Raw genomic sequence first — 27,399 nt, 5'->3', positions numbered from 1 at the left:
TAAGTTATTTAAAAGTTAACCTACGTACAGGTGTCACGAAGGAGGAAATGATCTCTAGAGACCAGAACAGTTTTTGTACCAGGCTGTAAACATGTTTATTTCTGCTGTGAAGTTGGACATTTGGACATGGAGGTCTCTGAGGACTGACTCACTGTTGGAGCCAGACTCTAGTGGTCATTAGAGGAACTGCAGCTCTCAGCTTGGCTTCATTTTTCAGCCTCTGAGGTTGATGCTTGATAAAAACACTGCTAAGATCAGACATAATAAATATCCACCTTCCTGACTGTCTGTCTATATCTATGTCAGTCTCAAAAACAGATCCGTTTCCCTTTGTGTTTGTTGGTGTTTACTTTAAGTGCAGCTTGGTTCAATGGAGAAAATGTTGTCTGGTGCTTGCTCAAGGAAATTTAATCTTGAAATCAGAAAGCAGTGCTGGTTCCTGAAAAGTTGATATTTTAGAATGATCTGTCCATCTCTTTACCTAATGGGATCATGTTTGATCACTTATTGCTCTCTGTGTTATTTGTCTAGCATATGCCAACATGTTGACTGTTTGATGTATAATAGCATAGTGTTGTATAGTTGGCTGTAGGGTGTTGTGTTATTGTATAAGACGTTTTATACAGTAAAACTTGGGACACTGCGCCCAGTAAAGGAAAGGCAGAGATAAGCACTGAAATCTAAAGTAGGTTTTACTGTTTGGTTTATCTGAACAGTTAATAACAGATAACTGCAGATACTCATTCATTCTCACATGGACGCAGACAAATGTCCAGAATCGATGCAGAGCAAAGCTTTAATTGTAGGAAAGAAAACACAACATCTGAGGATTTTCCAAAACTTTCCAGAGAGCTACAGTACAATGACATGAGTCCTGGAAAAACCAAGGTTAGGTTTCATTGATTGGTTTATTTAAAACAGGGACAGTTGACAGTAAGTAGTTTGTATCCATCCATGACTGTTTGTCTTTCAACCATTTTTTAACATTAGTTTGAAGCAGACTTAAACTGATAAATGGCGTTAATATTTGGAGGCATGGCTGCTGTCGTCTGAGCAAATTTAGTCGAGCAGTGTTTGACATGACCCTCTCCTTGGTGAGGATGTTGTTTGTCTTATTTCACCACGAGCTGTTAAAACAAGTTGTTTAGGGGGCAGTGGGGCTGAACTTATAAGATAAACAAATATTAGCCATAAACAAAAAAATATCCAGGATCTCTAAGTTATATTTTTCAATAAGATTGCAATAGTAGTATTAGTTCAGAGCTCATTGAAACAGTTTGTGAAGTGGTTGTGTTGTTGTTGTACAGGCCTGTGACCAGCAGGTGGCACAATAAGACAGATGTGGTAATATCATTGAGTGCGTGTTCATCCCATCACATATGAAGATGAAGACAAAGTTACACTGATACTGATCAAACTGAGATTGGATACTTCTGAAATGCCTTTAAAAACATCTGCTTTAAATACTCAATGACCTGTGACTTTCTGCCTCTGTTAGTGAACAAGAAGGCCTGTTTTTTGTTTTTCTTGACTATGCATCGTAATCAGTACACGGGTCTTCAACTTCTCCACCTTTAGAGCAGCTGGTGCACTGAAAATCACGGTTGAGTGGTTTGTAACAGCGAAATATGTTTTCAAGGCCAATTCCAGATTCACCAAGATTTTTAAGGGCCTTAGTTAAATCTTCTTTCTTAAGATGGATATTCCCTTTGGGCTTGAATACTTTTTCAAACACGAAGGCATATTTACTCCAGTTTCCCTTGTTTTTGATATTTTTAATGATCCCAGTGATATTGTAAGGATTGCTTGTGTTTGTACAAGTTGTGGGACATGACGAGGCATGACAGTAGATGAGCAACAAATCACTGCTGTTGTTGACAAGTTTTAAGTCCTTCAGAAGCCGATACTCAGCATGTTCAGGTTTTTGAAGTGTGGCTACAGCTAGTCTTTCGCCTTTGTACACAGCACCTTTTGAAATTGCATCTAGCACCTTCTCTTGGGGGTTTTCTTCTATGACTGTCTTCAGGTTACTTGGGTCTTCACTTGGGATGCTCACAGCCAGACTGTACATACCAGATATGTTGTACCTGTCGATAGAGAAGACGATAGAGGGTGTGATTATCTGCTATAGATGAGTGTTAAGAACACATAGATCATAGACGGATGATGGATTGATTAATGGAGAACACACTGTAGAACTGATTTAGTCCTGAAGTCCTAAACTGAAGCAATAGTCCTGTAGAAAATTCTCCATGTTTCAGTTCAACAACAACTGCAGGTGTAAAGTTGTATTGACTGATTGTGGAATTCGAGAAAAGGTGTACTGTACACAGAGAGGATCAATCATTTACACCCAAAACATGGCTCAGGTTCAAAAGCTATGCTTCAACTGCTGTTTTTGATTGTACTTGAGTTCAAGTGAAATCAAAACCATAAGAGACGAGCAACATGTTTTCAGGGACTGTAGAGGATGTTGACTCACGTATTCTTGATGCCTTCTATAAGCTCTGCAAGTTTGTTCTGGTCCACAGTAGCCAAACATCCAGCAGACAGGAGGAGTGGCAGCGTCACAGTGATCCACCACAGTCGGGCCATCTATAAGATGACAAGGTCAAAAAATGCTTTTCAGACAGATGGTGTGTAGCAGGCACATGAGTGTGTCACTTATTTCATTTACAGTTCATTATACCTGCTGAAGATTTTGATGTACACCTGAGGCTGATGGGAATATCATTATTTTTTCAGGTGAGAAACTGAGCGATCACCAAATTCAATTAATTCCTCTGCCAGTGGACCGTGAATGTTTGTACCAGATGTGTCCAGTAACTATCCAGATTATTCAGTCTGGACTGTTGTTGTGGACTGATTGACAGACGCTGATATCCTCAGGCCCTGGTCTATCATGTTAGCTGCATTGCTATAGACACAGGAGCTTCACATTGAACTGCAAACAATACATTTTACAACAATAATGAAAGGTTAAAAACATTAGAGGGAAATTGAAAGTGAAGTTGAAACACATTATTAAAGCTCCTATACTATAGTAAAAATATATGACCTACATCTCTGTCTCTGTCTTTAAAGTTTGAAGTGCAGTTAACTGAAGTGATTAGTACCTGTACCCTAAACAAAGTACATAGTGGAAACAATAGCAGATTATTACATTTGAATGAATGGATCACATAATAATGAACATGGAAAATATCAGAAGATGAAAAACTACACTACCACTGCATTTTAAAATAATAAAACCATTCAGAACCAACAGAATCAATCAGTTCATTTATAAAGCTCTTCATTTTAACCTCTCTCCAACCACACATGTTGAAATGGCCAAAAAGTGGCCATTCATGTTTTATTTCTGATCATTTTTTGCAAAACAAACACTGATGAATCACAATAAAAATATAATGTGAAAATTCACTATGTACGTATGTAGTTATCTTTATTTAAAAGAACACCCTCTCTGTCTTTGCACATCTTGCTACTTGTCATCATCCACATCAAACCCTGGTTTCAAATTAATAATTGTAGCAGTTTTAAGTCTGAACATTGAGGCACACTGCTCCCTGAGGTGAAAGGATTTATTGCAGAGCACTCACCTTCAGCAGTACTGCTCACAGCCCGTTAGTCTCAATCACTAGAAAAAATAAGATGAAAGTGAGTCTGCATTCTGTCACGTGGAGGTCACAGTAAAAATGTTCTTAGGATTCACTTCAACATCCGTCTGGACTCAGAATGTGATCACCAGTCTTCAGATATCAGAGCAAAAAGAACAGTTACATTTTCCTCTTGTGTCCTTCATGATGTAACAACTACATTCATCAAAAGCTACTCATTTTCCATTGTGTTGTTTTCATATGGAGATCTGATAGTTGCCTCTTTGTGTGTCTCACCTGCGTAATGAAGACGAGGTGTGAGGTGGATGATCTGAAGCTGTTCACTCTGCAGAGGAAGCAGCCTGTTGTTGCAGTGAACACAGTCAGAAGGAAAGAACATTTTTATACAGCGGAGTGAGACCATGTCCAAAGCTTTAGTGTGGTGTCGTCCTCTTATCTACACATTCAAATTCAGTCTGTTGAATTTATTCAAAGCTGTAGATTAATGAGAAGGTAAATGTCTTATCAGTGCAGGGTGACAGTGTCCTTCCAGCAGATCCTCCCTTTGTCCATGTTATATGTGACACTACAGTCAAAGCCCTACATCTAACAGGGCCACCAGAAAGTCTCAAAATGATCGTGAAAAAATAAAAGTTATTTATTTATTTTAGTGAATTTGAGTTATGAGCCAAACAGACAAAACAGTGACCACAAAGATGAATGATGAGGCAAAATGCAACAGCATAGTCAGGGTTTGGTTGGGTTTAGGTGCAGAAGGGACTCTGTTAAGGTCAGAAAAACCTTTGTGATTTTCCATCAGCGTTATTTAACCGACCTGATGCTGAGGTCGACTGTTCTTGGTACCCTGAAGGAGCTTCTGCTCATTTATTCAGTGTCTTTGTCAGAGTTCATATTAGCTTCAAGAGGCTTGGTGGACTAATGTTAATGATGACCAGGCCACTATTGCACACCTCAGCTCTTACAGTCTGATCAAGGCACGCTCACAGTGGCTACAGGGCTTTAGAGGTAAGATTAAAAGGCTCAGCTGTTCTGCAGCTGTTCTGCAAAGCTGAGCTGCATCTGATCCTCAAACAACAGCAGCAGCTTTGACTTTACTCAGACATGTTTGGGCAACTCTGTCTCAGTCTTTAATAGAGACAGAGATGTACAGGTAGTTTGAGGTGGAAATTTGAGCTTTCACATAAATCATAAACTTTTTATGTCTGTATCTTAAAGACTGAACTAAAATGTACATGTTACCACAGCAGTTCTTTTTCTACACTAAAGAGCTTCAGTTAATTTTCTTTGTCTCTATATCAGCTTAAGACGTTAATTCCATGTTATACTGAGTGTTAAATGTAACATAGGTCTTGAATAGGTTTACAGTGTTATTTCATTTATTTCAATGCAAGTGTCAAATCCCAGTCATGAACACTGAGACACTGAATATATATTTTAAATAGTCCAACAAATGTTTACTCACTGATGGATGTGAACTGAGAGTAAGGCGTAGGAAATGATCACTAATGATTCACTCATGTTCAGGCAATAATTAACTTTGTCTTATTAAAATAAGGACTTGTTGCGCTGTGATAAAAGTGAATTGGCTGGTGTTTAAATTCATAAAACATCCCCAGACAGTTGCATGGAAATATATTTTACAAGCTTCACATATGAAGTACTGGTCTGCAGTTTGAATTTGGGAGATTAGCCGAACACTGAGTGTAGCATCATGACTTTATCTGACAAGTCAAAAATATTCAAGCAAAAATTCAAACGAGGAAAACGGACACTAGAGAAACGATAACAGCACAGTGTGAATGACACATGAAGCCACAACCTTTCATCGAACAGAGAATAAAGAAAGAATAACATTAAATTGAATTTCATCCCATTACATGACAGAGTTCAGCAATTTTCTTCATTGAACCCACATAGAAACAAAGTCACTCACTGAAATTCTAACTGAATTCACAATACAGATAGTAGACTCTCTGAGAACAGGTTTGTTTGCCCAGTTTTACACCAGGATAGAACATAATGCTTAAAGGATTTTCACATCTGCCTCAACACACACACACACACACACACACACGCCCAGATGCACTAAGGGAGAGTTAATGATTACTTAATCATTCATAAATAACCATTATCATCATTTTTAATCAGATGCAACTTTTCAAAACCCAAGTTACAATGTTCCTCACACACTGAAGCAAATTAAAATCAACAAATTGTAAAAGTTGGTTCTCTAAAGTTCTTTATATTTTGAAGTCCCAACAAAAAGGCCTTTCTGTTTCTTAATCAGTACACTACTGTTCAGCTGGTGCACTGGAAAACAACAGCCCTTTTTATTGCCCCTGGGAAGTCCCTCCATTATGCTGCCATTGCTTGTTTACAATGAACCATTCTGTTCCAGAATCAGAGATGTGATAACACAAGTGAGTCAGCGCCTGTCCGTCATGACAGTTCTCCCTTTTTTCTCCCTGCCGCTGTGACTGCCTCCACCGTCGGCTTAAAGGCAGAACAACAATACCCACCCCTCAACTCAGGAAGTTCAGTTTGTTTCAGGAGCTGCTGATCCAGTTCTACACCTGCAGTTATCGAGTCTCTTCCATTTTTCAGCAGCTTTAGAAAATACAGACTCTCTGAGGGGTTACAGAAACTGAGGAAGCTAAAAATCACCTTTACTTTTCTTAGGTACAGGTTGGCAGGGCTTCACAGTTGCAATGTTTGACCTACAGGACCCAGATTTTTAATAGATAAGAGTAGAAATATTTGAGACACAGACAAACCGGAGTGGATGCTGAGCCAAGCTTTAATTTAGAAAGAACAGAGACTTTGGTAATGCTTTACACAAGTAACTATACACTGATATGATGTATGTAAATACTGAGGTTAATTTACATCAAACCTCTTTATTTCAGTTAAAATAAACCATTCAATGTAATTTATATTGATTCTAATCACACATAACCAAGCTGCCAGTCGCCATCTGTTGTGAAAGAAATTGCATTCATTTGATGGATTCTTAAAACTAAAGGAAGTTGCATTTTTTTCCATCTGCACTGAGAGCAGTTGGTGTGTAAATACCTCTTTCAAGAATTAAGGCTGTTCATATCATATAAGCTGCAAGAGTTTGAAAACCAATCATGGGCAGATGCACAAACTAAACTTTATTCACACTCATCCTGTGCTGTTCGCCACAACCCCCACCTCCTCATCTGCGCCTGCTAACTCTTCTGTGTTTACCCCAGTCCGTCCCTCCATTTTTTGGCTTAGCAACAATTTCTTCATCCTCCCAGCCATAAACCACCGCTGGCCCCACCAGGGTTCCCGCCTCTGAAACTACCTCTGCCTTGTCTTTTCATGCCCCCAAAACTACCCCTGGCCCCTCCAGCGTTCCCGCCTCTGAAACTACCTCTGCCTTGTCTGTCCATGCCCCCAAAACCACCCCTGGCCCCTCCAGGGTTCCCGCCTCTGAAACTACCTCTGCCTTGTCTTTTCATGCCCCCCAAACCACCCCTGGCCCCTCCAGGGTTCCCGCCTCTGAAACTACCTCCGCCTTGTCTGTCCATGCCCCCCAAACCACCTCTGGCCCCTCCAGGGTTCCCGCCTCTGAAACTACCTCTGCCTTGTCTTTTCATGCCCCCCAAACCACCCCTGGCCCCTCCAGGGTTCCCGCCTCTGAAACTACCTCCGCCTTGTCTGTCCATGCCCCCCAAACCACCTCTGGCCCCTCCAGGGTTCCCGCCTCTGAAACTACCTCTGCCTTGCTGAGGCTGTATATATGATGTGGACGGCAGGTTTTCATCAGTACCAGCTTGTGTAGCATCTGAAATGCAACCGGGTGCAACATTACCATCAGCGGAGCAGCTGCTACACTTGGTCAACTGATTTTTTCTTTCACAGTGGAAAATGTTTTCAAGACCGATGGGGCCTAAGGGACCCTCGTACCTCGCAAGCCTCAGAAAAGCTTGCTCTTGGACTTCCGGAGATACAGAGTTACCATTTCTGGGCTTGAAGGGTTTAGAAAAAACAAAAGCATAATTTTTCCAGCGCTTGATGGGATTTATGAGTTTTAGAATACTCAAGGGATCTGTTTCTGATGCACATCTGTCATGACATGGGGAGCCATAAGTATAAAAAAGCAATAAATCATCTTCGTTATTATTGGTGGGCAAGGTGTTAAATTTCTGTAGAGTGCGGTACTCTGCGTGATCAGATTTATGCCGAAGAACTGCTTGAGTGCACTTATTATTATTCGTATTCTGAATATCAGCCCATGTCAGAACCCCTGCAGGGCATTGTTGCAGAACCTCAGGCCATGGCACACGTGCTGAGTCAAAACATCTGGCCAGTTCAGAACTGTGGCTGCCACCACCCTTTTGCCATTGTACACGTCACAATTCTGAATGGTATTCCTCACTTGGTCACTTCTGTCAGGGACTCTATTGACCTCTTAAGAGTCCCACCTTTCGTTGTGTGGGATGCTTGCAGCAAGACTGAACATGGGATATTTCCTGTTAAAGGAAAGAGAAGCACAAAATCTTAACCATGTGTCATTTAAACATTATTAATGTAGTCTGGAGAGTAAGCTAGATGGAAGTATTGATCAATCAACCAATTAAACAGAACTGTCAACTCCATGTACATGTTACTCAGGACATTTGTCTTTTTGGAAATCAAATGGAAGAATTTAACTTGACATGTCTTGATATTGTCTCTGGAGCTTGTGCATGTTTTTATCTTCATCTTATCTCTTTTCTGTAACTGTAAGTGTTGTTTACATAATTCATTTTAACTGTAAGTGTTTTGTAAAGTTTAGATAATTCTTTACTGACTGCTTACCACTGATTTTCCCCCTCTGCGTAGCGGCGTCTAAACCTGCCAAAGGAAACAGATAAAAATGTTGGTGGGTCTGTTAATTGTTTAGGAGATTGAAGGAGGCACTGATCATAGACTTAAACTGTCAGAAATATAGAAAGAGACAATCAACACACAGCAAATATAAATTTATTGTGTGAAGTTGCAGGTTCAGTTTTCTCAATGATCCTCTTCAGACCATGAATCCCTTATTGAAATACTGAAACAGAGTTAGAAAGGCCACAAGTTTCTTTTCTTTAAAAATCCAGAAACAGCTGTTGCAGAAACAAACATCATGATTTTCTCAGGGTCATGTGATGTTCAGGGCTTTGAGTTTTTTCCCTCTATTCTCCAGAGGAAGTTGACTCACCTCTTCAGAATTTCGTTTAAAGCGCTTTCAAGTTTTTTCTCCGTCACAGCTGCCAAACTGTTTCTAGTAGACAGGAACACAGCTAGTGTTACAGCCATCCAGCCCAGGCCGGCCATCTGAGGGTTTTAACAACAGCGTCACCACAGAGGATTATGATGTTCAGCAGGGATAATGTTATCTTACTTTAGCATGTTAGCATGCTCACCTTTACTAATTAGCACTAAACACAAAGTACACCTGAGGCTGATGGGAATATCATTATTTTTGCAGGTGAGAAACTGAGCGATCACCAAATTCAATTAATTCCTCTGCCAGTGGACCGTGAATGTTTGTACCAGACTTTATGACAATGTGTCCAGTAACTATCCAGATTATTTAGTCTGGACCAAAGTTGTCCAAACAATACATTTTACAACAATAATGAAAGGTTAAAAACATTAGAGGGAAATTGAAAGTGAAGTTGAAACATATTATTAAAGCTCCTATACTATAGTAATAATATATGACCTACATCTCTGTCTCTGTCTTTAAAGTTTGAAGTGCAGTTAACTGAAGTGATTAGTACCTGTACCCTAAACAAAGTACATAGTGGAAACAATAGCAGATTATTACATTTGAATGAATGGATCACATAATATTGAACATGGAAAATGTCTGAAGATGGAAAACTACACTACCACTGCATTTTAAAATAATAAAACCATTTCAGAACCAACAGAATCAATCAGCTCAGTTATAAAGCTCTTCATTTTAACCTCTCTCCAACCACACATGTTGAAATGGCCAAAAAGTGGCCATTCATGTTTTATTTCTGATCATTTTTTGCAATACAAACACTGATGAATCACAATAAAAATATAATGTGAAAATTCACTATGTACATATGTAGTTATCTTTATTTAAAACAAGACCCTCTCTGTCTTTGCACATCTTGCTACTTGTCATCATCCACATCAAACCCTGGTTTCAAATTAATAATTGTAGCAGTTTTAAGAAGTTTAAGCAGTTTGTAGAAGGAAGAAGATGAGAAATTGATTCTACAGTTGGATTAAGGAAGTTCAACACAGACTTTATCATTTGTAGCCTTGACTTGACCTTTGCAGGTTTGCTGTTGACTGATTCAGAGGTTATCAAAGAGCCTTTTTGGTAGACATAGTTGTAGTGTTCACATAGTTGAATGATATTTGCTGTGACTGTCCCCTGTGGTGTCCCCCAAGGCTCCATCATTGGTCCTTTTTTATTTTCCCTTACAACTGCTATTGTACCAAAACACTGCTATACTCCATAAAACTGAACCTTCAGTCTCTATCTGAAGGTTATTAAATGCTGGATATATTTATGCTGCCAAATATTTGTTCCAGTATAAGGAGTTAGTCAGAGATCTTTTTATTGATTCTGAAGATTTAACAAATGTCCACACATGTGGTGTAATTCTTGACTTTGGTTTCAAATTTAACAAATAAATTCTGTCTGTTAGAAGTAGCTGATTTCATTTTTCTATTCTTTTGGCAACCTGTAGACAGTCGTATATTTACACCTCATCCCATATGAACTGTCTTTCTGATTAAAAAAGACTCAAACCAACAACAACTTTTTTTCCATTGGGCCAAAAACCAACAGATACTGAACTTTTGAGGCTGATTCCAATATTGAGAGCTAAAAGAGTCTGATAATATATCAGCGTGTGTTTTTTAACATGAGCACAACAAATGATTTTGTAATATTTTTTATCAACTAACCCCGAGATACATACCGAATGCTTAGTGAAAAAAAAACTGACAGTGCTGTCTGCTGAGTAAATCATGTCATTGCAGGACCATTTCTAAAGTAACTCATGCATATCGCTGCCATTTCTTTCATGCTTTCTTGGCACAGATAGTGATACAGTATTACTGCGATAAGCTAATAGCAGATTTGTCAGTTGAGCTCTAACATTTAATTTATACTTCCTGTGTAGCTGCTGTAGCACACATGACGTGCGCATCCTCAAATTTTGTTACATTTTGCAGCTGAATGTGGGGACTCCTGCATAGATACCATGAGCAGACTGACTGTGCCTGGTCAGCACAGACTGCTTGTGTGTCTCCTGCAAGTTTCTAATGCTGTTAGATATGTATATGTACATATACATTTTGTTTGCCATGGACATCACAATTACACTGGACGAACCAGATGCATTTCTTGAGTGTGTTAGCATACATGCTAATTCTCAGGATGGTTGAGAGTAAAGACAGTAAACCTTCTTCTCATTTCCACTGCAAACCTTCTGCTCACCACGTTCTTCGCTGTCTATGAATGAATGAATGCAAACAGGAATGAGACAGGCCGAAATGATGTCATAAGTTACCTGGATTTAACAGGAGGTTTACAGGTATGTGAGGACGTCACTGTTGTTCTATAGTTGTCTGTGGAAAGTATATCTCAAAGGAAATGACAGAATGTAAAGACAGTATGTGGGTCATTGAATTAAAGTGAGATACAGAGTGTTACATTGTGTCTATAATCAGCACCTATGCCTTTGGTATCTACAGCAGGTCTCCTGAATTAAATGTTTTGTGCGATGTGGCTTTGGAAATGTTGACGTTTCACAAAATATGTAGCTGTGGCTTTATTCTGAGCTGAAATCCTTCAAAACCTTAATAAATATTTGGCCAGGGCTGCATGAAACCACCAGAACACACTAACAAAGGCACATCTACCCCTGTATTCCTCGTTAGGTGTGTAATGTGTGTAATGTGTTGGCAAACAGCTGCCAGTTTACACAACCATGAGACATTTGGATTTGTCTTTTGTTTCCACCTGATGAATTTAAGTCCAATATTCTACTTTCAGCTCAGTTGTATTCTCTTCTCTTTTCCACCTTTTCAGATCTCGTGCTTCGTTTCTGAGGAACCGTTGTGACATTTGAACTAAATCTGTCTCTTCATCCTGACTTGCAGATTGAAGATTGAGATTTCAGGACTGACACAGAGGGAAGCTGAGGGTCAGGTTGCACCACACAACACACACACAGGAGTTTACGCTGGACTTTTCGCTCACCTGTTTGAGCAGAACTGTTCGGGTTTAGCAGCCACAACGACTTCATTAACATTTTGTCAGTTAGTTTGGAGCCGACTCTGAGTAAACGCTCAGTAAATGTTGAGAAAACGTTGAATAAGTCACGTATAGCAGCCTCCATTAGGTTGGATGAGTTAACCTGGAAGGTTATCCAATCAGCACTTTTCTCATTATGAAAGTAACGTCTGTGTTTGTCGGAGCAATGAGAATGTGGCTGAACCAGAGCATATCGACTGTGGATCGTGTGCCCATAATAGTGGTGATATTATGATTATTATTATTTTATTATTAGTCTCCTCACTGTGTTTTGTCTCCTCTCTTTTATCCCCTGTGTGTACTGTAAAGCACTGTGGATCATCTGTGTTTTGTTTCAAATTATATTTAAATAAAGTTGAGTGGAGCTGAGTTTAAAATTCTGCAGTTTTTTTGTCTGTCCCTGAAAACTGACCTTTTGTAACCCTGCACTTTGCTTCTGTTTCGTGCTTTTGACTGTTTGACCAAATCTGTTCCTTCATCGTGACTTGCAGATTGAAGATGGAGATTGAGATGGAGACAGAAGGAAGCTGAGGGTCAGGTTGCACCACACAAACTCCACAAAAACAACACCAGTCATGTTGGTGGCTGAGCTGTGATATGCAAACTGCTGTTCACACTGGACTTTCACCTGGTTTAGCAGAACTGTTCGGGTTTAGCAGCCACACCAACGACTTCTTTGACATTTTGTCAGTTAGTTTGGCGCCGACTCTGAGGAAACGCTCAGTAAATGTTCAGAAAACGTTGAATAAGTCACAAATAGCAGCCTCCATTAGGTTGGATGAGTTATCATGGATCCTTGGTGGGTTCATCACTTTTTTTTCTACTTACTCATTTATTCCCATAGCGACAAGAAAGTCAAGGAGAGAGGGAAGATGACCTGCAGCAAAGAGGTCAGATCTGAATCCGTCACTGCTGCAGGTAGAACTACACCTTCAGTCTGGTCCTTTCTGTTTAAACCCAGGTCATTGTCAGGCCTGTTACTTGAGAGTCAAATTCTCACAAAAGTAAAAAGGTTTTTCCACAGCAGGATTAGAAGCTGCTGTCCCTCTGAAACTAGAACAAACAAATGTAACTCGATATTTTTCTGATGCTGAAAAATGTTTCTTTACATCTGTAATGTTTGGGAACATGGCAGGGAATCCATGTCTGTTTTATCCTTCCATCCCCTGATTTCCAAAATTAGAAGAGAGGTCACTTAAACACATCTTCAGCTGAGACTAAAACCCTCAGTCACTGAGGTAAGAGCAGACTCGGGAGCATGAGCTTCCTCTAAACCTTCACTTTGCTCCTTAAAGAAACACATTTATCTGTTTCACCCTTCAAAGCCACCAGCATGTGACCTTTACCCCACAGCTGACTATGGTAACCCTCACAAAAAAGAAGTTTATTCGAGTGTGCTCTTAGTATACTTCTTTGAAACTGAAAAATAAGAGAATGTACTTTCAGGCCACATCTTATTTTCTAATCAGATATTCTTTGCAAAATTATACTTGGGTATACTTGGCTCATACTGACAAGAATACAGAACAGTGTATTTGGCTGAAACTTGTACTTAATCATTTGATTGAGATTAACTAAATCTTGCCCTATACAGAATGTTTAAGTGTACTTGTCCTGTAGTTGTGCTCACTCTGCCAATACAATATTTGTTTGAAATTTTGACTTACAAATAAGTTCTTAATTTTGATATGTAGTCCACTGCTAGTGTACGTATGAGTTAACTTCAAGACTACTTAAAGTACAGCTAGAGATATATTTCAAGTCAATACTTTCATAAACCTAAAACTGGGCTAGAAGTATATAACTAGTACCTATAGGTTACTATAGGTTTATAGTATAGTTTGCAGTATACTTGCAGTACAAAGTAAAACTTAGATGTAAACTAATTGTGGACCCAAAATGTATCAATCTTACACTCAAGTATATTTAAAAGTGTAGTTTTTTTAAAACTAAAAAGTGGGCCAATATCGTCCCAAGTATTGAAATAGTACACTTACGGGTATACAACTAGTACATTGATATTAGTATACTTCTTACATAAAGTATGCTTGGGAAATTTACTTGAGGTGGCTCGGTGGTGCAGTGGTTAGCACTGTCACCTCACAGCAAGAAGGTTCTGGATTCAAATCCGGGGCTTTCTGCGTGAAGTTTGCATGTTCTCCCTGTGTCTGCGTGGGTTCCCTGCAGGTTCCCCGGCTTTGTGGGAGGTTTAGGTTCATCTGTGACTCTAAATTGCCCATAGGTGTGAATGTGAATGTGTCAGGTTGTTTGTTTCTATATAACAGTGATAGACTGGTGACTGACATGTGGGAAGGAGTCGGGCCGGTCGGGCGACTCACCTGCCAGGAGCATTTGCGCGTCTGTGGTATGTGCCCTAACCATTCGTCAGACTGGAGCTTTGTTCAGCAGCTGGTCTGGAGTTCTGGTTCCTTCTATACTGTGACTCCAAATGGTGAATATATATATATAATCTTTGATTCTATCCTGTGTAACTAAAGCAAATAGGAGCATGCAGAGACATCCTAATGTTGACACACTGAAATGGAACATTTATGTATGTACATTTATGAACATTACACATATTTGTCATCCAAAATTGTTATGTTTATTGCATATTTAGCACAATTATGTTTTTTCTGTTTAGATATGGACTTTGTACATACATTGATTCAAAGTTACTACTAGTTACAACTCAGGGTTGTTTCCTCCACCAACCAGTCAAGTTGCAGTAGATATGGTCACAACTTCCTCTTCCTGAGATGCAGTGTTGAATTTGTGAGTTATGGCCAAAACCTGTGAGTGACCTTTGACCTTTGACCATCACATTCTAATCAGTTTGTCCTTGAGTCCAACTGAAAGTTTGTGCCAAAGTTCCCTCAAGATGTGACTGAGATGTTGCATTCTCGAGAATGGGATGATTGATAGATAGATAGATAGATAGATAGATAGATAGATAGATAGATAATTTGTTTAATAAAACATTTTAAAACAAAAATCTTATCAGATGAAAGACCCTGAGACAAACCCACATCCAATGGAGGGGGGGGGTTCTAGTTTGGGTCCTTGCTGTGATTAATTGATTGAAGAAGAAAAAAGTTTGCTGATGGAGAGCTTCACGCTAACTTACTCATTCTGCCAAACACTGACAAGTGGTCATTTCTATGTGCCCTGCACTAATCAGTAGTTAAATATGTTTGAGTGACATTACTATTGATACCTTTGGTGGGTGTTTGAGGAGCTGGATGGTTAGTTACTGTGCTCTCAGTATAACCTTGGTCCGCTTCTCTAAACTGCGCTTAAAGGCCCAACGCATTTGCTTAGCTGGAGTGTCAACAGGACATATGATCTGTGACAGAGTGGTGCTCTTTCCTTTACAGCGCGGCTTGTTCACCTGGATTTGCAGGTTGTAACACAGCTGATTATTCATGTCACACACTCCCTGTAGGTCAATGCGAAGATTATCTGAACTAATCAAGTTGGACCTAGCCTGATTTCCCAAGCGCTGGTTGTTCCATTCAGTGATCAAGTCTAATGCTTCTGTGCGTAATCTATTGCTGCAATCTGCAAAGGTATTTCGTGCATCTTGTTCAGTTGCAGTTATCTCTCTCCCGTTGTTGTCAGTCCAAGAACAGATCTCGTTTGAATCATAAGGTGTCCGTTTTCTGCGGCGTTGGAGAGAATGCTGGCAATCATCATCACTAGTAAATCCACAGTAATTCCAGTGATCGTTGTCTGTTGTGTAGCACCAACTATAACTTTGGTCATAGGTTTTACACTGGTGATCTGAGCGACAACTTTCCCCTTTGTAGGTTAAGTGTGGTATAGGTGAGCAGTAGCCCCAGCTGTTTTCAGTATAGCACCAGAAGTAATCCCTTTTTTCATTATACTGACAGTCACCAATGCAGTCTTCCTGATACCTGGTTTGATGAGTCGTCGTCTTTGGCAGCACCGGTGCACAGTAGTCCCAGCCTCCTTTCACTAGGTTACACCAGTAGTAACCTTTTCCATGTTTTCCACAGGGATGATCTGGGAGACAGGGGTTGCCTTTGTAGTCAACATTGTTGCTTGGTGAGCAGTAATCCCACCCCTTTTGGGAATTGCACCAGTAGTAGTCATACCCTCGCTGTTCACAGGCGTCAGTACACTGCACGCGATGTTTCAAGGTGTAATGCTTAATTGGACAGTCATCATAGCATTGTTGCTCAAAGTGGCCATAAAATCTGTATCCAGAGGTGGGCCATGGTGAGAAGCAGAGGATGAAAATGAGCAACAGTGTGGGGAGTCTTCTTTGATACGTCATTTCAGCTCTGTAGTGGAGAGAGGGCAGTAGAGGAAGAGAGAGAAGAGAACAAGAGGAAGAAAGTCTTTACAATCAAACATCATACAAAGCCTCTCTTATCTCGCTGAGCTTGTTGGTCACCACTGCTTTAATGTACACCATGACGCCAGAGATGTGGCCAATGAAGCATTTGTTTTATTCTGAGATGCTGGTCGTCAGGTGCCAGATATAGTTGCGGTGTATGTCATATACAGAACCTTTAAAAGGCGTAGGATGAGCACAGATTCTACAGTGGGTCCAGATGTGTGTTTTTATCATTTGAGACACAATTACTAATGACCTACTTGAAAATGAGCAAACATTTTATGCACCAATGCAGGCCAGAGTTGCAGGAGAGTACGCTGGCACTCTCCAGTTTTTGTCCACATGTCTTTATTGGATTCTGACTCAACAAGTCAACAACAAAGTTGGTATATCGTCTTGCAGGACTGAGATACACAATTCTATTATCTATAAAAAACAAAAAACATGGCTGCCATTAAGCAAAAAACTTCACCAAGGGCAGCACTTAGCAGGAAACTGGCCAGAACTCAAGGTCTCTTATAGCAATCCTGATTAAAGTCATTGGGTACATCCAGCACGGTCCTCTGAACATACACACCAATACCCTGAATTCTCTGTTACACACTTGTGAAAATAACAATAAATTAAACATACCACACAACCTGGATCAACTGTAGCTGAATCAGGGCAAAAACTGCTTAGCATCTTAACAGCACCTACCATAGCATTACCCTTTTTCTCTTTTTCATGAGCCTGCCGTTAACTCCAGTCAAAGTGTTTACTTCTGCCAATTCTTTTTGGAGGAAAATATTAATAAACAGCACTCAAGTACATTTTTTACCATCAATGAGCTGCCTGATGCTTTTACTATGTGTTTTAAAAGGTAATATGTTATTTACGACGTGGACACTTTGTTGGGTTTAAAATTACTTGTGCATACATTGTGATGATGAAACAGGTGTGATTGATTTTAATCTGTCGTTATACAGAATTAAACTAGTCAACCCAGAAACGTGCTCATTGCTGCTTGCAGCTTTAATTTTGGCCAGAACTCAAAACCCATAAAATAGAGCTTGCAAACACTGATCTGAATTTTCAGATATTACACACAGGGAGCATAATGTATACATTTGCAACTTAAAATCTAAACGTTTTGTGTTACTTCATAAATCTATGTTCATGCATCTACAAGTGTCTTTTAATCGGTGAAAGTCATTAATTTCTTAATTCAGAGGTAATAAATAAAACTAACTCACCTCACCATCGGTTGTTTTGCCTGAAGTCTGTTATTTCATCTCTGTTATATTTATAGGGGGTGTCTGTCTCAAAACCTTGGACCAAAACATTTGGGAGCACCTTCAAATGGAGTGTTAATATGTAACAGAACATTCTCAAACATAGTGGTCAATGTTTGTTTGATTCTAAAGTACAATTTTGTTGTCATTATAGGTCATGTAAATCAGGTCTGGTGTCAGCATAACACAAGGCAATTAGGCTTTTAATAGAATGAAATTGTCATTGTTTGGTTTTTGGTTTACATACAGTTTAAGAAGAAGAAATAGATAATTAAAAAATACAAATGGAAAAGCTTTCGTGAAGTTCTGTCACACACAAGCTAAAGCAGGGTTCCAACGTGTCCTGGATAGAAAATCTATGGAAAATGAGAGAAAAAGTACAATGTCCTGGAGAGTTATGTCAACGTATCGTGTTTAGGATCATGCTAACGTTCATAAGGTTGGTTTATGAACAACAGTATTTAGAAAAGGCTACTGTCGGTTTGTTTGGCTGTGAACGCACCACGAAGTCACATGTGCTGCAGTTTGGATGATTTATAACTGAATTTAACTGAAATGGCTGAAACTCTGAAGAATGTAAGTTACATTATCCTTTAAATGTACACAAGCCGCTGCTTACTGTGGTAGTTTTCTTTTTTTATTTATAACAAATACTTCCCAACTTGTTTTAAACTTTTGAGTAATGGGTTAGCATGTTTGGCTCAGTTGCTGAAGTTGACTTGCTAGCTTGTTGTGCTCGTAGCTAAAGGTTTAAGGTGATTCAGCTGTGGCGGAGCAAGTTTCAAATGTGTGTTGGTTCATTGCTGAGAGTTGGAAAATGATAAGTGTGAAGCCGAGTCAATACAATGACAGGGAGCCCAACTGTATGTTAATCAAACACCGGCTAAATACTCGCTAACGGCTGTTTTTACTTAGCTAGCATCTTTGTTAGCGTCACTCAAAACCCAGTGCTGCGTTGTTCAGGTAAAATTAACTAAAAGACTGTTCTGCAGTGTTTACCTGTTGTGACGGTTGCTCACAGTGGGTGTGATTAACCTCGTTAAAGACGTCACTTCCTGTTACTATTAAAGGGGGTAATGTGTGATAAGACCCAGTTTGTTCATCAAAAGTTCATTGCTCACCATTTAATATCTTCTTCAGATGTTTGGGATGGAGGATGGCCCTTTCTACAAAGCATCTAGGTGTTGTTATGCAACTTCGGCTTTCTTCTCATTGATCCAATTTTGCTCAATTGGACACCAAAACACCTGGATATTATGTTAATCTGGGAGTCTTTGCCTCACATAAGAATTTGAATCATCTAGTCTCTTCATTTCCCCTGGTTCACAACCTGCCTGTTGACCACCACCCTCAGGATCAGTCATGGTCAACTATCGCTGGCATAGCATCTTTTTATCCATTTTTAATGTATTGGGACGGATGTAGATTGCAGTGTGTCTGTTATTATTTACAGCCAAATGATAATATCAGTTAATTATAAGAACTACTTGTTGTGTTTCTCCATAATCCATAGTCACGTGTAAACAAACGTGCACAGCTACAGACTTTGGGCTGCAAAGCATTGATACACAAATATTTGATAAGTGACTTCCAGTCAGCCGGTCTGACCTGTTCCTGCAACACACGTGAAAATAAAAAAACAAAACAAGCACATACTTATTATTACTATCGCAGTATATTATGATTAACATGTATCCCAGTCATAACTTTTTCCTTTCTTCTCAATTGCTTTGTTCATCTTTGTTCATCTATCCACCTGAACAAAGTCACATGGCTAACAGTAGCATTCATAATAGCTAATAGCATTGTATTCTGAATGAATAACTCAGAAGTGGAATTTGTCCTCAGTTATACTTTTTCATGATTTTTTTTATTGTGTTTTCCATCTGTAGATGTGGAGCATAGTAAAATGTTTGTCTCTTTGAGAGCTGATGTTTCCTTTTAGAAGACAAAACTAATTAAAAAGTGATTTTGTCATAGCTTCAAAAATCCTCTCACCAGAGTGGTGTCAGTAGAGGCAGTCGTGCTGTCGTCTAAGCTAACAACACGAAACACAACTCAGTAAAGACTGGACCAGATTAAAACGGAACTATTTTGAAGTAAATCTCTTCTTCATACTTTTTTAAGAACATGTTTAAATAAGGATATAGTACCACTGAGGGTTCAGCCATATTTAGCCTCTCCTCTCCTAACCCTAACCCTAACCACCCAACATTAGTGATTCCGTTCAAAACAATAAAATATAAATAAAAAAATAAACGTATTCATTGAAATGGGACAAATCTCATGATGTGTGAACTAAGAAGATATTTTTTTCTTCCAAAGCTTTAGCTTGTTGGTGTAAATATTAAATTACTTAATGAAACATACAGTGTGCTCTGGTATTCTGTTTAAGCCATGATGGTCCCATGTGATCCCTGCTCCAGGCCCAGCTGATGCAGTTTCAGGCTCAGCACCTCCGTCTCTTCATCCCGACACCCCTACCAATGAACCAGCCCCACTCCCTGCTGCAGAAGGAGGTGGGCAGCGTTGTGTAGAATCACATTTCAGCTGGAGTAGATGCAGAGGGCCATGGGAACTTCTTCTGATTAAATCCTTTTCAGTGATAAGAATTCAAACCTGCAATTGTTTTTACACGTAATGATCAATATATGGAACAAAAACAGGCTGTAGTCTCTAGTGGATACTGAACAGTCTGAAACATTGAGTGACTCAGTCTACACTGAAGTGAAGCCACTGTTAAAATTATACCTTAAAGCCATATTGTGCGTCTCCAAGGCTCTGATGCAGACTGAAATATGGCTGTGTACTGATATCTAGTGGTGGTGATACGCAGCTGTAGGTTATATGGGTCAGTATTCTGCAGGATTAATCCATCCACACAATACCTTTTATCCTTACAGGGTCGTGGGGGGCTGGAGTGATCCTAGCTGACACTGAGCGAGGGAGACTACACCCTGGACAGGTCCATCACAGGGCTGACATACAGAAACAAACAACCAGCCACATACACAGCATAACACGGGCACCAACTAACTTAATGTGCATGTGTTTGGATTGTGAGTACCTGGAGAGAAGGAAATCTTGGAAATCAAGCTTAAACACAAGATCATACCATCAAATCATATCAATTGTAGAGACAACTTTTGTTTACTTTTGTTGAAAAGTAAACAGCAGTTGTTACCTTTGCTGTGGAACAAAGGTAACAACTGCTGTTTACTTTGCTGTTGATCAATGCCACAGCAATGCTGGCATTAAGCTAACTAGCAGTCGCAACATTTGCAGGACAAATTCATAATTCATAATAACACAGACATGTAACATTACGTATCCATCAAGTTACTTACACATTGAGGAGAAGAAAATCCAGTTCTGAGTCAAACTGGAGTCCTTTAGCAGCTCGTTGGGCTCTCCATGAAGGTAAAGCTGTTGGCTAGTAAATTTAGTCCAAACGGCTCCTCCTGTGAACATGATTCCTTCATGCTGTTTCAGAGCAAATGAAACTCTTGGTCCTGATCTTTGACTCAGTTCGTCATCAGTTAAACCTGTAACGCTTTATAACCTGCCATAAAACAGAATTGCAGGGAAGAAAGGTGAGGTCAGCTGTGGGCTCCTCTTAACACCTGTCCTTCAGGTGATCGATTCAGTGTCGGTTGTGAGGTTTTGGGAGAACAACCGAGCCAACATGGACCGCAGCGGTTTGATTCGGACGTGTCTCCTCTTCATTGTGTCCGTTTGTGTGTGTTTCGTTAACGGAAGTCTTCCTGGTGAGTGGGGCCAGAAATGTTGGAGTGTAGAAACAGACAAATGTGGCGCAGACTGAAGAAAAATAAGGCAGCTGTTTGTTTTGCAGTAATCAAAGGCCCTTGATTTGTCATTATATTATATTCTTGATTGTGTGGGTCAGCAGAAAGACAGTTTTTGGTTTCCAAATCTGTTATTTTCCTTTGCTAAAAATCAGAGAAAAACTTCATTGTGAAATGATTCTGTCATGGAGCCTGATATGATTTAGATTTGAGTTCTAGTGTTCCAAAGTCCAGTGTCAGGTGACGCAATTAACAAAAAAAAACAAAAGCCTCCAGCAGAATCCTGATTGTTTCTTTGACTGCTCCTCTGGTTTATACTGTGAGACTGAATTATAGAGAAATTGCTTTTGTCTGTGTGTGTGTGTGTGTGTGTGTGTGTCTATGTTTGTGGTTATTTGTCACAATATTCTCATCAACTGATCTGAAACAGCTGTTTGTGTCCAGCACTCAGAGGTTGCCATGGTGACTTTAAGATAGCACTATCACTAATCATTAGCAACAATGCTAATGGTAATGGTGCCTTCAAAGACAACATTTCCTGTAATATCTAAACTCCATAATAGTTATCTTGCTAATTTCATTTCATCTAAAAAAAAGCTCATCAATGAGCCGCTGGTTTGACCTGAAGTAGAATCTGAAAGAAGCATTCAGGGACACTCGGCAAATCCAGTGTACAGTAATACAGAAGGCTTGATTTTTATTTTATTTTATTTTTTAAATGGACATGGTATAGATCCTCACAGTTACATAAATGTCCCTTGTAAACATTTGACTGCAGCTGTATCTTCAAACCTGGGCACATAAACATTTGGCGAGATTCCAGTTGTGGGAAATGAGAAGGGTTTTTATGTAATTTGGATGAACCTGTTATTATCTGTGTACTTGCTTTTGACTTGCATTTTTTTTCTGTTCCTGAAGCTACTACAACCATAAATTGTAATGCAGGCAGTGATGTACATTTGGGTGCAGTGGATGAAGGATACGCAGGTAAAGTGGATACTACATCTCTTTTAAATTGCAGGCTGCAAAAATTAGATTCATTTGAGGTCACTTCACCCAGCAGCTGTGTCGTTCTGCAACGAAAAGGATGAGTTCAGAAATGAGATTTCTTTTTTTTTTTTTGAATGCAAGAGGAATTTTAGTTTAATTATACTAGAAAATGAAATGTGTTTAAACTGAAAGTGGTTTCAAGGTAAATGTGGTAGGTTTGTTACCACACTTTTTATACTACACTCTGTTAACTACTGTTAAATGCAGTTAGCTCTTAATCCTATTGAATAGATAATGTGACATTACTGTTGGGATATATCATTGAGGCACACCATTCATTTGAAGGTCATGGAAACCTGATCAGTGAGATATTGTAAAGGGGGAGAGGGTGTTAGCTACATGGGAACTGTGAGTCCATCAGATGGTAGATGTGATGTTCATCTTTCCTCTCTAACGATGCTCCCATGATGCTACAGGGGATATCGAGGTGGTGAATGGTATCACAGCTGGAGATAACGTAAAGCTGGTGCCCCACCTCTTCCCCGACCACCTGGAGTTTCTGGAGCTGAGCTTCACGCTTGGAGAAACCAGCGCAACTGTTCGCACCAAGAAGCCGCTGGACGCAGACACAGAGTCACTGGCAGAAGTAACAACAGCCTTGTCTCCTAGGAAATAAGTTTATATATTATTTATTTGCAACAGCAAATATGTTTTGCTGCCCAGAACACATTCTATCAACATAAATGGTAAAATTAATAAATGTATCTGCAAAACAGTCTACATATTTCATTAGTTTACCCAATAGTATCCACTGCAGCAAATCAGTATCTTCTGATGGCTACTGAAGCAGGAATACATTAGTTGTGGTTATGTTTAAATACTCACTAGGGGATAATTATGGTTTGCGTTAAAAGTTGAAAAACTCACCACTGAGTTGCAAAACCAGACATATTATTCATGTGTAACTGAAACCCAACATTTCTCCTTAAAGTTCCTCCAGATGTGTTTTAAACTCTGTGAAAATCCTCGTCTATGATTCATATTTTGTTTAACATGGTTTTCCCACATAAAAAGTGAAAAGAAAATGGAAAACAGGGGCTGGAAGCTCATCTATGTATAAAGACAAGTAGAGGAGGAAACATCAGAGAGACTCAGCCTCATGTTGGAGCCTCAGTCAGACCCAGACTCAGATGAGGAGTCTGTTGAGACCAGAATCAGAGACTAGCAGACGGATCAGAACAGTTAGCGTAGTTAGCATCTTTTATTTGTATATGTTGTTTGTTAGCTTGTAACTGGCAGTGGCTGCTGTAATCATTTCCCCATCATTTCTCGTTACTTCCTAACGAGATTTTAATGTCAGTGATGGGCGTTAAAATCCACTGTTTCTTTTTTTAAACTGAATTCATTCTTAAGTTCAGCAGGAGCTACAGTTCTACAGTAGTAATAGACTTTAGCAGTAAGTGGGTATCTTCCAAAGTTAGTCACTGTAGTGTTTTGACAGAAAGTCTCTCTGCAGTGGAGGGATACTGACATAAAGAGGGAATTTTTCAATTCCAGTTTTATCAATACTTAAAGTCCATGTCTTCATATCTTACAGGTTGGCAGCACCTTGTATTATTCTGTCATGTGTGATGGCCATGCAAAGGTGGGTGAAATGATAAAGTTTCTCCATAAAGTTGCAGAATTTCTTCAGTAATATTACAAACCATAATATTTCAAATTATGTTTTACCTCCACAGTACAACAACACTCGGAAACTGAAAATCAATGACCTCAATGACCACAGCCCAGTATTTGACCCCAAGTCCTACACCACCACTGTCTCTGAGGTAATACACTGAAATCTAATGTAGCTACAGTGACTCCTTGATTGTCTGATTGTCTCATTGGACCGGCTCCCAGACAGTGAGGGAACTATACATGCCCAGATAGCAAAATAAATCCCAGTGCTTGTTTTCTTTTGGCCCAGTATCCGTCCGGTTCCACGGCCCGAATCTGGCCCATAAAGACCCTGATTGTAAAATTTTACTTGGTCCATTTTTATTTCACACACAGAAAATCCTCTGGCTGTCAGTCAATACCGGAGGATAACAGCCAGACTCTGCCCAGATGTGGAGGTATATGGACCAGACTTGGGCCAAGGACCCAGACAGATGCTGGGCCAGAAGGTTGACTTTGCTATCTGGGTAGACAGACTGTCTGTGGACAGGTCAAATCAAAATGAAAGCCAAGTTAGAAGACGAGTGTGGTGCAAGCACGGGTGTTGGAAGTAGGGGGGTGAAAGTGGGGCCAGGGCCACTAAGACATTGGGTAAAACGAGCAGGATTAATGCAGTGACAGATACTTCCCTCGGGTTAAATGTTGGATTTGTAGGAACGACAAAACATGCATGTGTGTATTTTTTGTTTCTCTCAGTTATTCAGCTTTTTCTTCTTTCAGGCACATGATGTGGACACTGAGGTTCTTCGAGTGGAGGCTACGGACGGGGACAGCTCCCCAGAAAACAAGAAATTGACATATTCCATTGTAATAATGATGCACTGACAACTTTTACACTTATAAGATGCTTGTAGTAAGGTTGACGTTCAGTCATGTTGTTTGTCACTGCACTGTGGAAGCTGAGAACAGCTGTTTGCCCTTTTTTTACAAACTGCAGCAACTACACCTGTAGATATTGTTCCAGATGTTGTTGTTTCATCTATGTAGAAACTAGACTTGTCTGTCAGGCAACCAGTTACTATGGTGGCTGACAATGTAATCTCCAAACACCACAATTTAAAGAAGGAACTTTACAAAACACGATTAAAGACAAATCATAGGCAGCATTTCAAAGATGAATCATAAAGATAGATAAATACAGAATCACAAATAACACAGAAAAGTCAACAACTAACATTCACCTAACTTTTACCTTTTTGATAATTATTTTAAGAATAATAGTATAATAATGATCACAACAAAAACATCAACAACAATAACGATAATAATAATAATAGTAATTAAAAACAGTACAATATTTGAATTAAAAGAGATTAAATACTGGTTAAAAAAATGGAATCAAAATAATTATTAATTTAGATGCCAATAATTAATAAACAAATATAACATTAAAGGATTAAGGTAAAAAAAAAAAAAAAAACCTTGAGTCATGACTACACTGCCGCTGTTCCCATGTTTACATGGATTTAGATTAAAACCTCTCCAGCCTCCAGATAAAAGGAAAACTGCTGCTCTGGGCTTCCACAGGTGTTATAATGAGTGAGCAATGTCCTGTATGGAAATGTGATGGTAACTTTCTTTCCTAAGGCACCAGCTTCACAAGACTTTATGGTGACCAACTCAGGGGCTTTTATTTTGAAGAGAACTTTGTGTTGACGGCCCAGGTAAGGAAAAATATCCACACTGAGAATCTACTCATACAAGAAGTAACAGACAGAAATAAATGGAATAAAATAAATATGTAAAAAAAATTTTTTTTAAGTGCAACATAAACATGAATAAATCGTTTACTGCAGGATCAAGGGGGCTTGAGTGACACAGCCAATGTGCTGATTAACGTGGAGGACTTTGATAACTTGAATCCGGCTTTCAGCCACAACCTGTACCAGGCCTTTATTCCAGAGAATCAGGTGGGTCTCATAAACTAAACACTGCAACATTCCTCTCACTGGTTTTCACGATGCCAACCAAAACATCCATATGCCAGAAAATGTCAAATGTCAAAACCATTGTAGCTGTAGTAGATAAAGCCAGATTTATAAATAATGTGTGTTTTCTTAAATTTTGTCCAAATAATTTTATGTTAGAAGTGTTACTTTTGAATTTACATAATGTTAATATAAATCCATTGTCTCTTGTGCATTACAGGCTGGGTTTTTTCGTACCATTCAACCAGAGGCGATAGAGGCCGAGGACGGAGACAAGGGGATCAACGTCGCTTTAACGTACAGCATCAGTGCAGGTAAATCTAAACATTTTGACCCGTGTTTGTATGACAAACAGGCAAAAGCACCAGTTTGTCTGAACCACACCAAACACTTCCAGTGTGAAAACCCACCACGGAGCTTTTTAAGGTGTTTCTTAAAGCACCTTTGTGTCACCCACACATGAAACAACAGTGCTGAGGATGGTGTTTGTGTCTTTTTGTGAGATGCGTGTGGTCACCTAGCTGTGTTGTCGACTGTTTGTCAAGTCATGTTGACTAAGCAAATTCACAGGCGTGTCCGACTGTAGGTGTTACATGTTGCAACACCCACAGTTTCTCAGAAACATGATGTTTTTCTTTAACAGTATAAAAACCATAGACTATACATAAAGATGACATAACTTTAAGCCTTAATAAAAATGTGAGTTATTTAAAAATTCACCTACGTACAGTCGTCATGAAGGAGGAAATTAGCTCTAAAGACCAGAACAGTTTTTGTACCAGGCTGTAAACATGTTTCTTTCTGCTGTAAAGTCTATGGGGGCTGACTCTCTGCTGGAGCCAGACTCTAGTGGTCATTAGAGGAACTGCAGCTCTCAGCTTGGCTTCATTTTTCAGCCTCTGAGGTTGATGCTTGATAAAAACACTGCTAAGATCAGACATAATAAATATCCACCTTCCTGACTGTCTGTCTATATCTATGTCAGTCTCAAAAACAGATCCGTTTCCCTTTGTGTTCATTGGTGTGTACTTTAAGTACAGCTTGGTTCAATGGAGAAAATGTTGTCTGGTGCTTGCTCAAGGAAATTTAATCTTGAAATCAGAAAGCAGTGCTGGTTCCTGAAAAGTTGATATTTTAGAATGATCTGTCCATCTCTTTACCTCATGGGATCATGTTTGATCACTTATTGCTCTCTGTGTTATTTGTCTAGCATATGCCAACATGTTGACTGTTTTGATGTATAATAGCATAGTGTTGTATAGTTGGCTGTAGGGTGTTGTGTTATTGTATAATACGTATTATACAGTAAAACTTGGGACACTGCGCCCAGTAAAGGAAAGGCAGAGATAAGCACTGAAATCTAAAGTAGGTTTTACTGTTTGGTTTATCTG

At 39.4% G+C, this 27,399-nt stretch overlaps 3 protein-coding genes and 2 long non-coding RNA genes across 12 annotated transcripts in view; 2 read left to right on the top strand and 3 right to left on the bottom strand.

Moving 5' to 3' along the window:
• LOC139636016 (uncharacterized) overlaps positions 1–20,085 on the top strand; it is a 21,716-nt gene extending 1,631 nt beyond the window's left edge. The window contains exon 3 of one of the 5 annotated variants that reach the window (XR_011694333.1): positions 19,992–20,085. This is a non-coding gene — a long non-coding RNA (uncharacterized lncRNA). Of the gene's footprint in view, positions 1–8,884; positions 9,225–11,703; positions 12,235–12,419; positions 12,483–19,991 lie in introns of those variants that run through there. The other 4 variants (XR_011694331.1, XR_011694332.1, XR_011694334.1 and 1 more) reach the window with 4 other exon arrangements.
• LOC139636012 (malate dehydrogenase, cytoplasmic-like) overlaps positions 1–27,399 on the bottom strand; it is a 171,774-nt gene that overhangs the window by 136,161 nt on the left and 8,214 nt on the right. The gene's annotated exons all lie outside the window — the stretch shown is intronic.
• The window catches only part of LOC139636008 (uncharacterized), a 41,782-nt gene that overhangs the window by 7,163 nt on the left and 7,220 nt on the right, over positions 1–27,399 (bottom strand). The window lies entirely within an intron of this gene.
• Positions 14,511–20,927, bottom strand: LOC139636015 (uncharacterized). 2 transcript variants are annotated; one of them, XR_011694328.1, is made up of 3 exons: positions 20,913–20,927; positions 17,527–20,543; positions 14,511–16,235 (listed from the first exon to the last, which is right to left on the bottom strand). It is a non-coding gene; the product is annotated as an uncharacterized lncRNA (long non-coding RNA). The 2 variants fall into 2 exon arrangements; XR_011694329.1 differs by lacking the exon at positions 20,913–20,927 and having other exon boundaries at positions 17,527–20,184; positions 20,454–20,552.
• The window catches only part of LOC139636013 (protocadherin beta-18-like), a 19,481-nt gene continuing 12,556 nt past the window's right edge, over positions 20,475–27,399 (top strand). The window contains exons 1-9 of one of the 3 annotated variants that reach the window (XM_071503664.1): positions 20,475–20,624; positions 22,290–22,358; positions 22,838–23,007; positions 23,959–24,006; positions 24,101–24,190; positions 24,801–24,887; positions 25,668–25,744; positions 25,877–25,990; positions 26,229–26,322. In XM_071503664.1, coding sequence (XP_071359765.1) covers positions 20,606–20,624; positions 22,290–22,358; positions 22,838–23,007; positions 23,959–24,006; positions 24,101–24,190; positions 24,801–24,887; positions 25,668–25,736 — 552 coding nt within the window. In that variant the 5' untranslated portion in view covers positions 20,475–20,605 and the 3' untranslated portion in view covers positions 25,737–25,744; positions 25,877–25,990; positions 26,229–26,322. Of the gene's footprint in view, positions 20,625–21,037; positions 21,333–22,289; positions 22,359–22,837; positions 23,008–23,958; positions 24,007–24,100; positions 24,191–24,800; positions 24,888–25,667; positions 25,745–25,876; positions 25,991–26,228; positions 26,323–27,399 lie in introns of those variants that run through there. The other 2 variants (XM_071503663.1, XM_071503662.1) reach the window with 2 other exon arrangements.

This window comes from Trachinotus anak, unplaced genomic scaffold (genome assembly GCF_046630095.1).
Source record: "Trachinotus anak isolate AG129_WGS33_773 ecotype Australia unplaced genomic scaffold, CSIRO_AGI_Tana_v1 ptg000019l, whole genome shotgun sequence".
NCBI lineage: Eukaryota > Metazoa > Chordata > Actinopteri > Carangiformes > Carangidae > Trachinotus > Trachinotus anak.
This window is presented reverse-complemented; position numbering and strand designations above follow the sequence as displayed.